Source organism: Xenopus tropicalis, chromosome 4 (assembly GCF_000004195.4).
Source record: "Xenopus tropicalis strain Nigerian chromosome 4, UCB_Xtro_10.0, whole genome shotgun sequence".
NCBI lineage: Eukaryota > Metazoa > Chordata > Amphibia > Anura > Pipidae > Xenopus > Xenopus tropicalis.
This window is the reverse complement of record NC_030680.2, coordinates 69,428,425-69,442,241: the sequence shown is the minus strand read 5'-3', so window position 1 is coordinate 69,442,241 and position 13,817 is coordinate 69,428,425. Positions and strand designations below refer to the sequence as shown.

General features: G+C 38.8%; 2 protein-coding genes across 3 annotated transcripts in view; one reads left to right on the top strand and one right to left on the bottom strand.

The window, feature by feature from the left end:
- Positions 1-250: 250 nt before the first annotated feature.
- On the top strand, positions 251-8,425 carry pdcd5 (programmed cell death 5). Its single transcript, NM_001017011.1, is given in 6 exon segments — positions 251-320; positions 3,012-3,052; positions 5,024-5,085; positions 6,451-6,542; positions 7,290-7,361; positions 7,974-8,425. Coding segments are annotated over 6 exon segments (378 nt in total). The 5' UTR covers positions 251-254; the 3' UTR covers positions 8,019-8,425.
- Positions 8,426-11,257: 2,832 nt separating this feature from the next.
- The window catches only part of ankrd27 (ankyrin repeat domain 27), a 55,513-nt gene continuing 52,953 nt past the window's right edge, over positions 11,258-13,817 (bottom strand). For both annotated transcript variants that reach the window (XM_004913553.4, XM_002934381.5), the window contains 2 exons: positions 13,702-13,774; positions 11,258-12,539 (listed from right to left, as the gene is read on the bottom strand). In XM_004913553.4, coding sequence (XP_004913610.2) covers positions 12,051-12,539; positions 13,702-13,774 — 562 coding nt within the window. In that variant the 3' untranslated portion in view covers positions 11,258-12,050. The remainder of the gene's footprint in view (positions 12,540-13,701; positions 13,775-13,817) is intronic.

The following is a 13,817-nucleotide window of genomic DNA, read 5'->3' as shown; positions in this document are numbered from 1 at the left end:
CTTTTAGGTGTTAAATGCATTATTTATAAAAGTGCTGAAATTCAACTCTGCGCGGAAATGAAATGTTAACCTACATTCGATTATAACTGTCGACTCGATAACGTTAGCAGCTAGTAATGCCTTCAGAACTCAGATAGCACGCAAGCGTGCGAGTACGTGCCGCTGTAAGAGCGCTGTGACGCACTACTTAGCTTGTTACAGAGTGGGAGGCCGAGTGCGCAGAGACTGGGGCTGGAAATCAGGACCGGAGCGCAATGGCGGACCCGGAGCTGGAGGCTATTCGCAGGCAGCGCATGGCAGAGCTGCAGAGTAAACATGGGGTGAGGAGCCGGCTTTATTCGCCTCCTGCTAGCCTGCAGGGATTCTCTACTATTAGTAGTACACCAACGTGCTGAGCATTGAGCCTGCTGCTGCCAGTTGCTATGCATGTACTAAGTGTCACACCTTCCATTTACTGTTACTGCTGAACATGTCTCTCGTGTTTTTTAGCCATTAATAAGATGGTGTTATACCTGACCAGAAATAATCTCTGGTGCCAGCTTGCACATACATTCAGATTGCCACTATAACTAGTATATTACATATGTCATTTGGGCTGGAATAAAGACAATTAGTGCAGCCCTTAGCATGTGTTTTTGTATTCCTTTTGTTATATGCAAAATATGATGGTTAAGTGTAAGCACAAGCAATATATCCCAACCCATAATTCATAGTGGTAGAAGATATCCTTCAAAGCAGATTTGTAATATATATTAATTAACCATTTGCATTGAAGTTATTTGGAAATGTAGCTGGAAAGCAGTATCTGCATTTCTGTTTTTATTTGCTTTGGCTCTGACTCCTAAAACAATGTAGAAAACCTGGAAGAGAACGGATTGTTGCTATATAGTTTCAGAAAGTAGAAAGGGAGGAATACTGCTTTCAGTTGCAAGCGTCATGTTTACCAGCCTGTAGCTACATAAGGTACCTGTTCCCTAGGCTTTTCATTGCTGCAAGTGTTGTCTTGTGTCCTGGGCCATAGTAGTGAAGACCTTTTAAAGAACAGTAACACCAAAAAATGAAAGTGTATAGAAGTAACTAAAATATAATGTGCTGCTGCCCTGCACTGGTAAAAGTTGTGTGTTTACTTCAGAAACTCTACTATAATTTATATAAATAAGCTGCTATGTAACCATGGAGGCAGCCATTCAAAGGAGAAAAGGCACAGGCACATAGCAGATAACAGATAAAACACTATTGTATTCTACAGAGCTTATCTGTTATCTGCTATGTAACCTGTGCCTTTTCTCCTTTTTTCCAGCTTGAATGGCTGCCCCCGTGGCTACACAGCAGCTTATTATATAAATTATAGTAGTGTCACTGTAGCAAACACACCAATTTTACCAGTGCATGGCAACAGTGCATTATATTTTTATTACTTTAAAGCTCTTTTATTTTTTGGTGTTACTGTTCCTTTAATGCTACTTTAAACTCAAGTCTGTCTGAACTGTCAAATGTTTGGCTCTTTACAATACACAACTATTTGGATAATTCCTGAAGGTTTTCAGTGAATATAAAACGTTTAGATTGGGCATGCTGTTACAGGATTACCACTGGTCATTTTTCTGTAAACTGTGCCTCCTTGGATTCAATAACCTAGTTTGGTAATGGAAATGTGCACATTTAACTACCTGTTTAATAGTGATACATGGCATATTGTTTTAGTCCAGTATATCCTGCAGTCTAGTTTGTGTATTTTTTAAAGGTGAAATTTTATTGAGTTTATACATATATCCAACAAAAATAAGAAATGAACAATGCTATACAATTGGTTGCAGTGAGTCAATAACAATATTGCAATATGGTGTTACCAGTACACAATTTGTTAGGATGATCTGTTGTTGGTGGCAAGTACGTTTGTCAAAGAGGTGCACTAATATAGCTAGTATTAGCCTGTGATAGAGGTTACAAGCCCAAGGGGTCCAGGTTGCACCAGTCACTCCATATTCTCTCAAAGTTGTCTACGGCTCCTTGTGTTTCTTATGTAAGTTTAAAGGACAAGGAAAGGCTAAGTCACTTGGGGGTGCCAAAATGTTAGGCACCCCCAAGTGACTTAAATCGCTTAACTTGTACCCCGGGCTGGTGCCCCTGTTAGGAGAAAACAGCACCAGCCCGAGTACCTGTAGAGAGTGCTTCCTCCTTCCTATTCGCTCGCTAGCCAATTTTCCCGGACAAACGCATGCGCAGTAGAGTGCTAAAGTTAAAGTTCGGCTTTTCACTCTACTGCGCAAGCGCGCGATTGATCAGGAAGGAGGAAGCTATCGCTGCTACCCCGGGCTGGTGCTGTTCTCTCTGTACAGGGGCACCAGCCCGGGGTAGAAGGTAAGCGATTAAAGTCACTTGGGGGTGCCTAACATTTTGGCACCCCCTAGTGACTTTGCCTTTCCTTCTCCTTTAAAAAGCGGGAGGGCGCTCTCTACTGTCTCCTGAAGTTCAGGGAGGGCAAGTTTTGTGTACTTATTTTTATACACCCTTACCTGCAGAATCCAATTCTATTGATAATATTATAGACCTTTTTGGCAGGCTAAGGATATCAAAAGCTTCAAAAATATTGTTGGCTGCTTCCAGACTTGGACTCATTTATGCAGTTATCTGTAGTTGTTACCACCCAAAAGGCATATACACATATTAAGTATATAATAAAGTGTAAGACATTTACTGCAAAGCTGCAGTGTTGTTCATACTGCTTAATTTCTGTAACTTTTTTTTTATTATACTGATGAAACTACATACCACCTTTAAAACTGGATATAAATTGCTCAGATAAATGTTTCTCATTGCAAATTAATGTTAGGAATGTGTGTCTTGAATTTGTGAGTCTATGCACAGAGGTTTCCCTGTTTGCAAAAGGAATGTGTTGATCTCAACTCTGAATTTCCCAGTCTTCAACATTCTTTTAGAAACTGATAATATAAATAAGTATTTTTGTGCAGTATATAGTTTGTACATTAATTTATTCTTTCATATTTTAGGATGCTGTAAATGATCAGTCTCAACAAGAAGCCAAACAAAGGTGTGTGAGATACAATCTCTTCTGTTAATAACTAATACATTCTGGCAATTAAATTTATACTTTCCAGGAAAGACAATTTAAATACAAAAGGTTTATATAATATCAGGAGCAAAGCTCACATATAGCAAGCAGGCAGCTTTTACTGGTAATGTGTTTTAAAGGAAACATCTAATTGGTTGTGCCTTTTATTCGTTATGGGGACAAGATTGGCGTAGTTAAGTGGTAGTCGGCCCCTTATAAACAGATCAGTTGCCTGCTGACTTGGCCATTCCTGACTGAAGTCCATAGCTTATTGATCAGAGTATGGGGGCAAAAAAGAATGGCCTTTCATGAGGTTAGGCTGGCTGCCATGAATGCAGCCGTCTCTTAATAAGTTTGCATATCCCTTTGTGGCCAAATTAAACAAGATCAGTTTATTACGAAACATTTATTAACATTTATTAAGAAACATCCCCCTAATGTTTGTGTCCCAGCTTGGTCTCTCACACCAGTTGTTATTTAACAACAATATTGCATCATATTGTTTCCATCAACTGGAGTGCAGACTCTAATAGCCCACAACTACGGTGGAGGAAACAATTTTTCACAGGTGCCCTTATACGTAAATACAAAAGCTAATTTTCAGGTTTACCCTTTAATAGAACATAGCTGACTTAAATATACTTCTATTTAAAAAGTCATAAAATTTTCTTGAAAACCTTGATCCTTTGCAGTGCATTCTCCCTTTCTCATCTTTCCTACTTACTGTGCATAGAAATTCTTAGACAGCTGCCTCTGTTTTGCTTTGACTTCTGGATTGCAGGAGAGCAAAGTGTGGGATTGTTTCATGCTGAAATAATTAAAATTAATGGAACAACCCCATGCGCTGATCCTTAACAAGTAAAAGGATTAAAGTGATACTGACACCAATTTTTTTTTTAAAAAAATATGAACCTACTTCCACACCTACCTATAGGTTATGTTTTTCCATAAAAGTCCTGTTTCTCTACATAAATCCTACTGAAGATCCTGAACCCGACTGTCTGGCAGCCCGACTGCAGCTTCTCAATCTGTCAAAAGGACTATGTCATAAACTGGGAGGATTCAGCTTGCCCTTTGCTTCAAAGAGTTCCCCCTCCCTCCCTCGCTCTTCGCATTGTGAACTAGATAGCAGGCAGGCTCGATCTTTTCATTGCCCCCCCCCCTCCTGCTCTTTGCACAAAGAACTTAAATTGCTTTCCCCTGCCTGCCTGCTTCTAAGGGCTCTCCCTCCCCATTACACGTAGACAACGCAGCTGAGCTTGTCACACACCAGCTGAAAGCAGAAGGGGCGTTGCAGGTTTGTGATTGGGCATATTTATTCACTTGGGAGGCATTTAAATTAAAACCCGGAAGAGGGGAACAAACATGGCTGCTCCGTGGGTCTGTAATTCATGCTGCCATAATTATGAAGCAAAAAACTTTGCAGATATAGTTTTATAAGGAATTTAAAGCTGATAAAAATTAAAACACAACAGCAGGTGTAAAAAAAAAAAAAATAATTGGCTGTCAGTATCACTTTAAGGATTTTTTATACAGCCTCCTGTATAATGAACTCTGCAAAGATGGCCATACACTGAAAGATACACTCACATGTAAGGTTGCCAAATGAGCAAAAAGTTAGCACATTTTGGCCACTTTGGCAAGAGGTAACACAAATGAACTGATAATACTGTCATTCCTGGTCAGTCAGACTCCTTGCAGTCATTGCCCAATGGGACACTCAAACAGCCCTGTAGCATGACTCAAGTTGTATTCACAAATGACTTGGTAATTCACACCTTTGTGCACCCTGGTCCATAGGTTTATTTTCAGTTATGGCGAGCTAGAACATGAAAAATATTGTTGTGAACACATGAAAATTAGGTAAATGCCAAATGTTGTAAGAACATTTTATGTTTCCTTTTAAAAACTGTATTAAAGTGTATGCTTTTTTTTTTTTTTTGCCTACAGAGAAGATGACATGAGAAATAACATTTTAGCTCAAGTTCTCAGCCAGGCAGCACGGGCTAGGTGTGAGTATATTCTTGTCTCTTCTATTTGAACACTGTATTACATAGTTACATAGGGTTGAAAAAAGACCAGTGTCCATCAAGTTCAACCCATCCAAGTAAACCCAGCACACCTAACCCACACCTACCAATCTATACACTCACATACATAAACTATAAATACAACCACTAATACTAACTGTAGATATTAGTATCACAATAGCCTTGGATATTTTGATATGGTTATTGGTATGGTTATTCAGATATTTGACTTCAAATATATCACTTTTCTGTACAAAGTACAGAGACACCAGCCTGGATCCCTTTAGATCCTGTGCCCCCTTTAGTAATTCATGGTCCAACTGGGATATCCGTGTGGATGACTGGGTGAAGAGGGGATTAAATCAATGTGGCCTGTGGCCCTCCAAGGAATTTTTATGTCTATCTGGCCATGTACTCTATAGGCTTTATTTTATGACTTCACAATTCTTATTGGGTCTTCCAAGACATATTTTAGTTTAGGGCACAAGCAGCATGAAAGACTTATGAAGGAGGTTATGAGGTATTATGTTTTTGTCAAATGTATGTATCTTTACGATTAATCAATAAAACTGCATTTTGCACAATGTTTCTTGCCATCCTAGGCTTAATACATGTACCAATGCCCATCTAGACCCTCTGCAAATGGGCATGAGAAATTGATGCCCACTTTCTCTTCACCATAGCAAAAAAAACCCTCACAATAGCTAATAACTTATTTTATTCCCTGCTATACGTTTATTCCCTGGTACATGTATGGGATCCGTTATCCGGAAACTCATTATCCAGAAAGTTCCGAATTACGGGAAGGTTATCTCCTATAGACTCAATTATAAGCAAATAATTCTAATTTTTAAAAATGATTTCCTTGATCCCAACTAAGACACAATTAATCCTTGTTGGAAGCAAAACACTCATTGGTTTTTTTATGTTTAAATAAATGTTTAGTAGACAAGGTGTGCAGATCCAAATTACGGAAAGATCCCTTATCCGGAAAACCCCTAGGTCCCGAGCATTCTGGATGATGGGTCCCATACCTGTATTAGAAATATTCAGTGTATTACTTTTGCAAACCAGTTTTATTAGCTATGGTGGCAGTTTGCTTCCCCTGATAAAATGTGGTATACCTTGTCATATTAGGATTAAAATCCTTTTGAGGGTCCAACAAAACCAGACCCCAGACTGCCCTTCCAGTGGGAATATTTGGTATTACAATCCACCCCTCCCAGCATGAAGAGCATGAATATATCCCACTCAAGTCTTGCGAATGTGTGATTACAATTATTTTACATTGTTTATATATTATATACAATTTACTGAGGCATTAGCAATATTGTTTTCTTCAAACAGTGAATAATCTGGCACTCGTTAAACCTGAAAAAGCCAAAGCTGTTGAGAATTATCTTATACAAATGGCAAGATTTGGACAGCTTGGTGGCAAAGTAAGTTCTTTTAAATCGCATGAATTAAGCTTTGTGTTGTGACACCATGATTTGTAGCATAAACTAAGATGAATTAGGACTTAAAACTGTTGTACTTAAGTGTTCTTACATATCAGATGTATTGTTTCTCTTCAGTACATTCTTAAATAGCACCCACACATACTTGATGAGGCACCACATTTAAAAGTTGTGTATCTGTTATAATCATTGATTTGTCATACCACTAATTTGTTTAGCAGAGCTAAGCAATTTGATACCTCTCCTGCATATTGGTACCTTGTTTGGCATGACTTCACTATATTTTACTCAGTTCTGCTCTTTATCCCTTTCCCCAGTTTTTTAATTCCCAAGCTGAAAGCATCATATCATGTGGTGCAGGTTACCATATATGTTTTGTACAATTCATCAAGACATATATTGTAAAAAAATAAATACATTATTACATAATTGATAGGCAAACTAATTTTAAAGGTACTTCCATATGAGAGGTGTGTAGAGAATGCCAATCAGTCTATTTGTATGTTTTACTCCTTGTAAGAATGCAGGGTTGTTTTGCACAACTGTGCTAATGAATGGAAAACAGTATCATGGAGTTCCTAACCAGTGCATGCCCTGTGTCTGAATCAATGGTCCATGGAAGTGTGAGGCTTAATTCCTTATGAAGCTTTGAATAAAATGTTTATTTTAGTACAGTTCATTGGGTTTGTAATTTATCTGAGCAATAATTGTAACATAAATTCTTCTCAGTTATCAGAGGAAGGATTAATAGAAATTTTGGAAAAAGTGAGTCAGCAGACAGAAAAGAAGACTACAGTAAAGGTGAGTGCATGGCCAGTGTGCTCTTACTCCCCTTTTCTGCCCTCAGTTATAACTTGAGGTAAGGGTCTTGTGATTGCCACACAGGGGAATTTGTAGCTTCTATTTTTAGATTATTTGAAATAGATTTCATTGATTTATAAAGATTAGTATATTGCCTTTTTTAACTATGAATGTTGCACAAGATACCATTCAAATATGACAAAAGAAAGGGAACTTTATTATGGGCTTCTAATACATGATTTATCCCAATTTATTATGTCTATGTAGCTTGGGATCCTGCAGGCCCTTACATGCCAAGGCAGTATATTTGCTAGGAATTTTCCCCAATATGTGAAGAAATCCACTAATTTACAACAGACCACAATAAACTCTTAGTCAGAATGAGCCATTTCAGTGTATTGCCCTGGCCCACTACACCAGAGCTGCATATTGTACCTTCTTGATGGGATAATGTACAGAAAAAAGGGTGGAGCAGTGCTTGTCTATGTTTTAAGGAAATCTTAAAAAAAATAAACAATATAATAGCATAAATAAATAATGCTTCTTATAGTTTGATCGCAGCAGTGTATAAAGTGACGTTATTCCTGTTTTGGGTGTCTTCTTGCCTTCCAGTTTAACAGAAGAAAAGTGATGGATTCAGATGAAGACGATGACTGAATAATCAATTACTGAGATGTTAAACACGAGGCCTTTGATGTGACTGAGCTTTCAAGCACTGCATGCATTTTAAGACAGGCACTGAAATCCTTTACGTTACAAAAATGACTGAAAAAGACATTGCCTTTTTCTAAATCTAACATTTTTTGGTAAGCAAAAAGAAAGCAAGCGGACCTTCTTTTAAAAGGTCCTCGTGTAAGGTTATCAAACCGTTTATATGTTAAATTATTTGAACAGCATACATAATTTTCCACTTTTGTTATAAAAATTCAGGAACTGTTTTAGATTTGTTTTTCTGAGAACGTGTGAATGTGACATACATTTAAAAACATATTTTCGACTCCGTAAGGATTATGTGCCATTACATCCAAAGACAATAAAGGTTACATTTTGTGTTGTTCTGGGCCAGATACTTTTAGCTTATTTATCTAGTGTCGCTAGAATATTAAAGGTCTGTTTACAATGTGCAGCAACACTACAGTTTGAAAATCACAACAGCATAAAAGAAAGGTAACCCAATGTGTGCCTACAAAATACAGTTACCATTTGAAGTCAAAGGGATAGTCCTTTTTATGGTATATAAAAAATGTGCGCCTTGCATTCTGCCATTTAAAATGTTATTTCCAAACTTTTAATTTTAATAATGGTTAATTATGCATGTTCCTGCACCATGCAGGTCCTTTGAGGCAAATATAAAACATGATTCTGTTTCTCTTACTTCCCCTGCTGGGTGCTATTCTCTTACTTATCACTAGGCAATGTAAAATGGTGGCTTAAGGGAAAGGATGTAAAAGGGCAATATTCACTGATATATATGTTCCAGTTTGGCGAGATTCTTTAATAGTTTATATTATGTTAAGGGCTTGAAGAATTTTCATTCTAGTGACTGTTCCTCTTTAACATCAACCAGAGCTGCACCCTCAAAATGAAGAATGCCACTAGGAGGTTATAAGGGACATTGGAAATGTAAGGAGACTAACGTTGTAAATGTTGTAGTGAATCATAACCGCTAAGGTAACACCAGTCTACCTGGAAAAAGGAGATCATGAATTAAAAATGTTATGAATATAACTTTTTGGCATTTAAAAGGTTTATTTTTTCCCGCAAGCACTTGGGAAAGAGACAGTTTAAGGATGTTTGTCTACATCTCCTAAGTAAAATACCACCTATTGATAAAGTTGTAGGGACACAATGGTCAAATGTGCAAAGATACAGAGTAATGTGTGTGCAAAGAACCCTAGAGGTTATATATTTTAGGAAAGTGAACATTCTGATGGTTTCAAAAAAGTTCGACTTTTTTATTCCAAACTATAGATCTCTCCTAAAGAATCTTTACTAATCAGCGGAAAGCTTGTACTTATAGCATCTAACCCAGGCGTCCTCAAACTATGGTAATGGCGTGTGCAGCGTCATTAGCTGGTTTAAGTCCGAGGGACTGAACTGGCCCCCTTTTTAAAAAGTTGGACGACCCCTGATCTAACCTATCACGTTCAGCCTTATAACTAGAAATTTCAGAAGTGTTTTTTTTTTTTTTTTTGATACACAATATGGATCGGATTATAACATTTTGTAGTGGGCACAGAGACCAAAATGAAAATAGCAGTCATCAAGCACTAAGCAAGAGCAATGCAATAATAATTCAATTAGATCAGTAAAACATCTTTACACAGTGTAGCCATTGTACACACCAATAAACCAAATTAAAAAGGTATAAAGCCTAGCCCTTAAACAGGCTGATAAAAACTGCCCATCCAAAAACAGTGAGCTGTTTATTTGCCCAGGGTTGGCGGAAATGTCTCTTCAGTCTATGGGTGGCTAAATAGTGCAAAGATCCACTCATTTGGACCAGCTTATTGCTTGCTTTGAGTGTATAAATGTAATAAAAACTACTACTGAAGGGTATCAGGATGACAGGTAGGTTGCTGTGTCACAGTACAGTATACTTAGGCTCTTAGAAAATGTAGAACAGAACAAAATTGCTTGAAATTATGTTTACTTTATAAAAAGCTTAAGTTGTATTTGGGAGGAGTTCCCCTTAGGGCTCTGGTACACGGGGAGATTAGTCGCCCGCGGCAAAACTCCCTGCTCGCGGGCGACTAATCTCCCCGAGTTGCCTTCCCCCTGCCATCCCACCGGCGAACATGTAAGTCGCCGGCGGGATGGCAGACGCGGCGGCGCGATTTCGCGCAAATCGCCGAAAAAGACTCGCGAGTCTTTTTCGGCGATTTCCGCAAATCGCCCCGCCGCGTCTGCCATCCCGCCGGCGACTTACATGTTCGCCGGTGGGATGGCAGGGGTAGGCAACTCGGGGAGATTAGTCGCCCGCGAACAGGGAGTTAAATCGCGGGCGACTAATCTCCCCGTGTACCAGAGCCCTTAAATAAAAAGGTTACGGCTCCAAAATGCAATACAGGTGTGGGACCTGTTATCCAGAATGCTGGGCATATCCAAACTTTAGATCTCCGTACTTTGATAATTGAAAAATGATTTAAACATAATTAAGCCCAATAGGATTGTTTTTTGTCCAGTAAGGGTTAATTGTATTAAGTACAAGGTAGTGACTTATTACAGAGAAAAGGGAAATACAATTTTTTTTTTAAATGTAATTAAAATGGAATCTATGGGAGATGGTCATCCCTTAATTCAGAGCTTTCTGGATAATGGGTTTCCAGATAACAGATCCCATACAAGGACCAATGATAAGATAAGTTGGATTTGGCCCATAAAGCTGGCCATACACGCACCGATAATATCGTACGAAACCTCGTTTCGTACGATATTCGGTGCGTGTATGGCTAGTTGGCGAGTCGACCGATATCGCAGGAAGCTGCTGATATCGGTCGACTCGCCGATCGGGCGCCATAGAAGGCGCCTGACCAAAATCTGCCTTCAGCGCTGAATCGGCAGGAGGTAGAAATCCTATTGTTTCTACCTCCTTATCTGCCTGTTTCAGCCCTGAAGGTTAGTGGCGGATCTGACGATCTTTCGTGCGACTGATGGTCGCACGAAAGATCGTCAGATCGCCACGTGTGTGGCCACCTTAACCAGGGTGGCAGATTGGCCACGTATTTGGTGATTTAACCAAACAAGTTAATCTGTCCCTGTATTGTCAGCTTTAGTCTGCAAAAAAAGAAAGTAGTTAGTAGGCAGGTGTATTTCATACTCTGCGTAATGCATCCTACACCAGTGTGTTTATATTGTAAAAAGAGAGGAATATTATAAATAAAGTCATGAACAACTATTTCAGAATGTAGTTTATTATGATTTAGTATTTGGCACAAGTAAAAGGCATTTTAGAAAATCCACCAAAATGATAAATTACTTAGAAAAATATAAGCTGTATACTCCTTTGAGTATGTTTCTAGGTATGTGTTTGCATTTTATTTCATTTCTAAAACCTAGATATAAGCAGAACTAAACATATCTTTTCCTTCATTAATGAACACTGGTCTTGTCAAATAGGTCTAAATATTCAAAAGTTGTACTTCTTTCTAAAGTGGACTCTTCTGTGCTTTGAACTTCTGATTTGGACATAAGCAAAGATGCCAGTCCACAAAAACCTTGTTAAATCTAAACAGTCATGCTTGTGGCTTCTTGCTTTAGTAACTGTGCAAATAACTCCATAAGTAAACAGTGTTTGATATGCAACACATTCAGCTGATCTTAGAAACTCACACACAACATACAGTGACAAATTACACAGAAGTGATCACAAATTTTACATCAGCAAGTCATTGTTTGGAACTATATGCCTTTACTAGCAAACATCTTAACTTGGCAAAAAAAAAAGTAGCTCTTAATCAAGAATGTCCAGTCTGTCATTATCCAGCTATAGTTTAGATACAAATCCTAGCTCTGCCAATAGGGCTGTTAGGAGCTGTAGTAACAGCAACTGGATAGTCATAGGTTAGGCACAGTTAGTTTGATGCACTCCATTCCCTGAACTACAAGGGGGTAAACAAATCACAGCAGCAAGGTCAGTAGATTACCTTAGCCCTATGGTTTAGTTCTTTGTACTTAAGGCAGATAAAGTTAGAGAGGGACTGTATCAAAACCGTCCTGTTCGGAGCTCACACAGCAGGACTGATCAGACCTAGAAGATTCTAATGCCAAAGTACAAGCCACACAAGAACAGTCTTTTTTTCCAGAACAGTCAAACTCATCTGTTTTTAGTAGTTCCTTAACAGCAGTCCATGCAGAAAGGGGCTCCTTTTGCCAATTCATTTCAGACAACTCCTGGTTGTTTAGGCAATCTTCATGTTCTAAATCCACGTCGCAAGTTTCAGACAAGGGGGAACTTGCATCTGTCCCATTTAAGGTATCGGTGGCCTCACTAGAGTCCTCTTGTGTATCTGCTAAACAAGCAACATTCAGGCTATGTCTTCTCAGAAAAAGTTTTGTTTTAAGTGGGGACGGCAGGTCATCACCTTCCAGGGCTTCTTGAACTTCAGCGCTGCTTCTGCTCATTTTATCATTGCTGATTTGTTTTAAGTTACCGCCCTCTATCTGCTTTACTGATAACTGCAAGGAAATAAGACTGGTATAACAAACATAATAACAATCTATACTGTTACACATGTATAACTGTATTTCATGGACTATATATATCATCTTTTTTATGTCAATGCAAAAATGCATACCATGCATTACCATGACAGTATCTGCCCCATGTAGCTCCACACAGGCCAATGCCATGCCTGCCAATGAAGGAAGGAAGGAAGGAACAAACGCATGAGAGTGTATGTACAAAATGCAGGTGGAGGAAAGCGATGATCCACTTTGTGTGCCCCTGGCCCAATAGCTGGTTTGTCAGATCAATACAAAGGGGTGCATCTAAATGTAGCTCATGTTTGTGGATGATCTTATATACACGTGAATGCAGGTCAGTGGAAAAGTTGTTTTTCAGAGTGGGGTGGTGGTGGACATGAAATTGTACCCTCGAACGATAAGACTTTGCCTTTTCTCTGCAGGTGAAGACCAATCTGTCCCGTGTCCATACTGAAAGGAACGCATGATTTCTGCCTGTCATTGTGGACAAGGTAGATTTTGGCCAGAAAATGCAAATGCATGCAAGCGTTCTTGGGTACATGGGGCGGGTATGGTACAGACAGACTTTTTATCGCCAGCATTTCTACACCAGTAGAGAAAACACACAGTGTAATATAAGCCCCAGAGAATAATTCACCATTAGGAAAACATGAAATTGAAATGTAATACTGACAAAATCTGTTAAAGTGCTTGTAACTTACGTGGGAAGATTCTCTCACCACCTCACTGAGCACAATCGAAGACACTTGTTTTGACTAGGGTTACCACCTGTCCAGTTTTGACCCAGACAGACAGGTTTTTGGAGGGGTTGTCTGGGTCAAAACTGCCTGCCCGGTTTTCCAAGTAAGGAAATCTGTATAGGACTCTCATTGATTGACCGGCCGACTGCCACATCATATCCCTGTCACTGCCCACCCCCCACTCAGATTCCATGTAACCTAAAGGCGGCAACCCTAGTTTTGACTAGAGTGCTTGCAAAAGACTGAAAATCAGTGGTGAAACACTCATGCCTAACATTTGTTTATACTCTGCATAAATGTCACATGCTGTGTCTCTGCCTAAAATCCGGACTCAGTACTAAAATCAGTACTATTTAAGACAGTACAATTTCATTAACTAACTGTTTTCTTTTTACCTTATTCAGTAGGTCCTCATCAATATTAGGCATACTTTTGTCTCTCCGTATTATTTTTTTCAAACCTGTTGATCTTTTAAAAAAAAAAAAAGAAAAAAAAAAAACTTTTGTGAGAA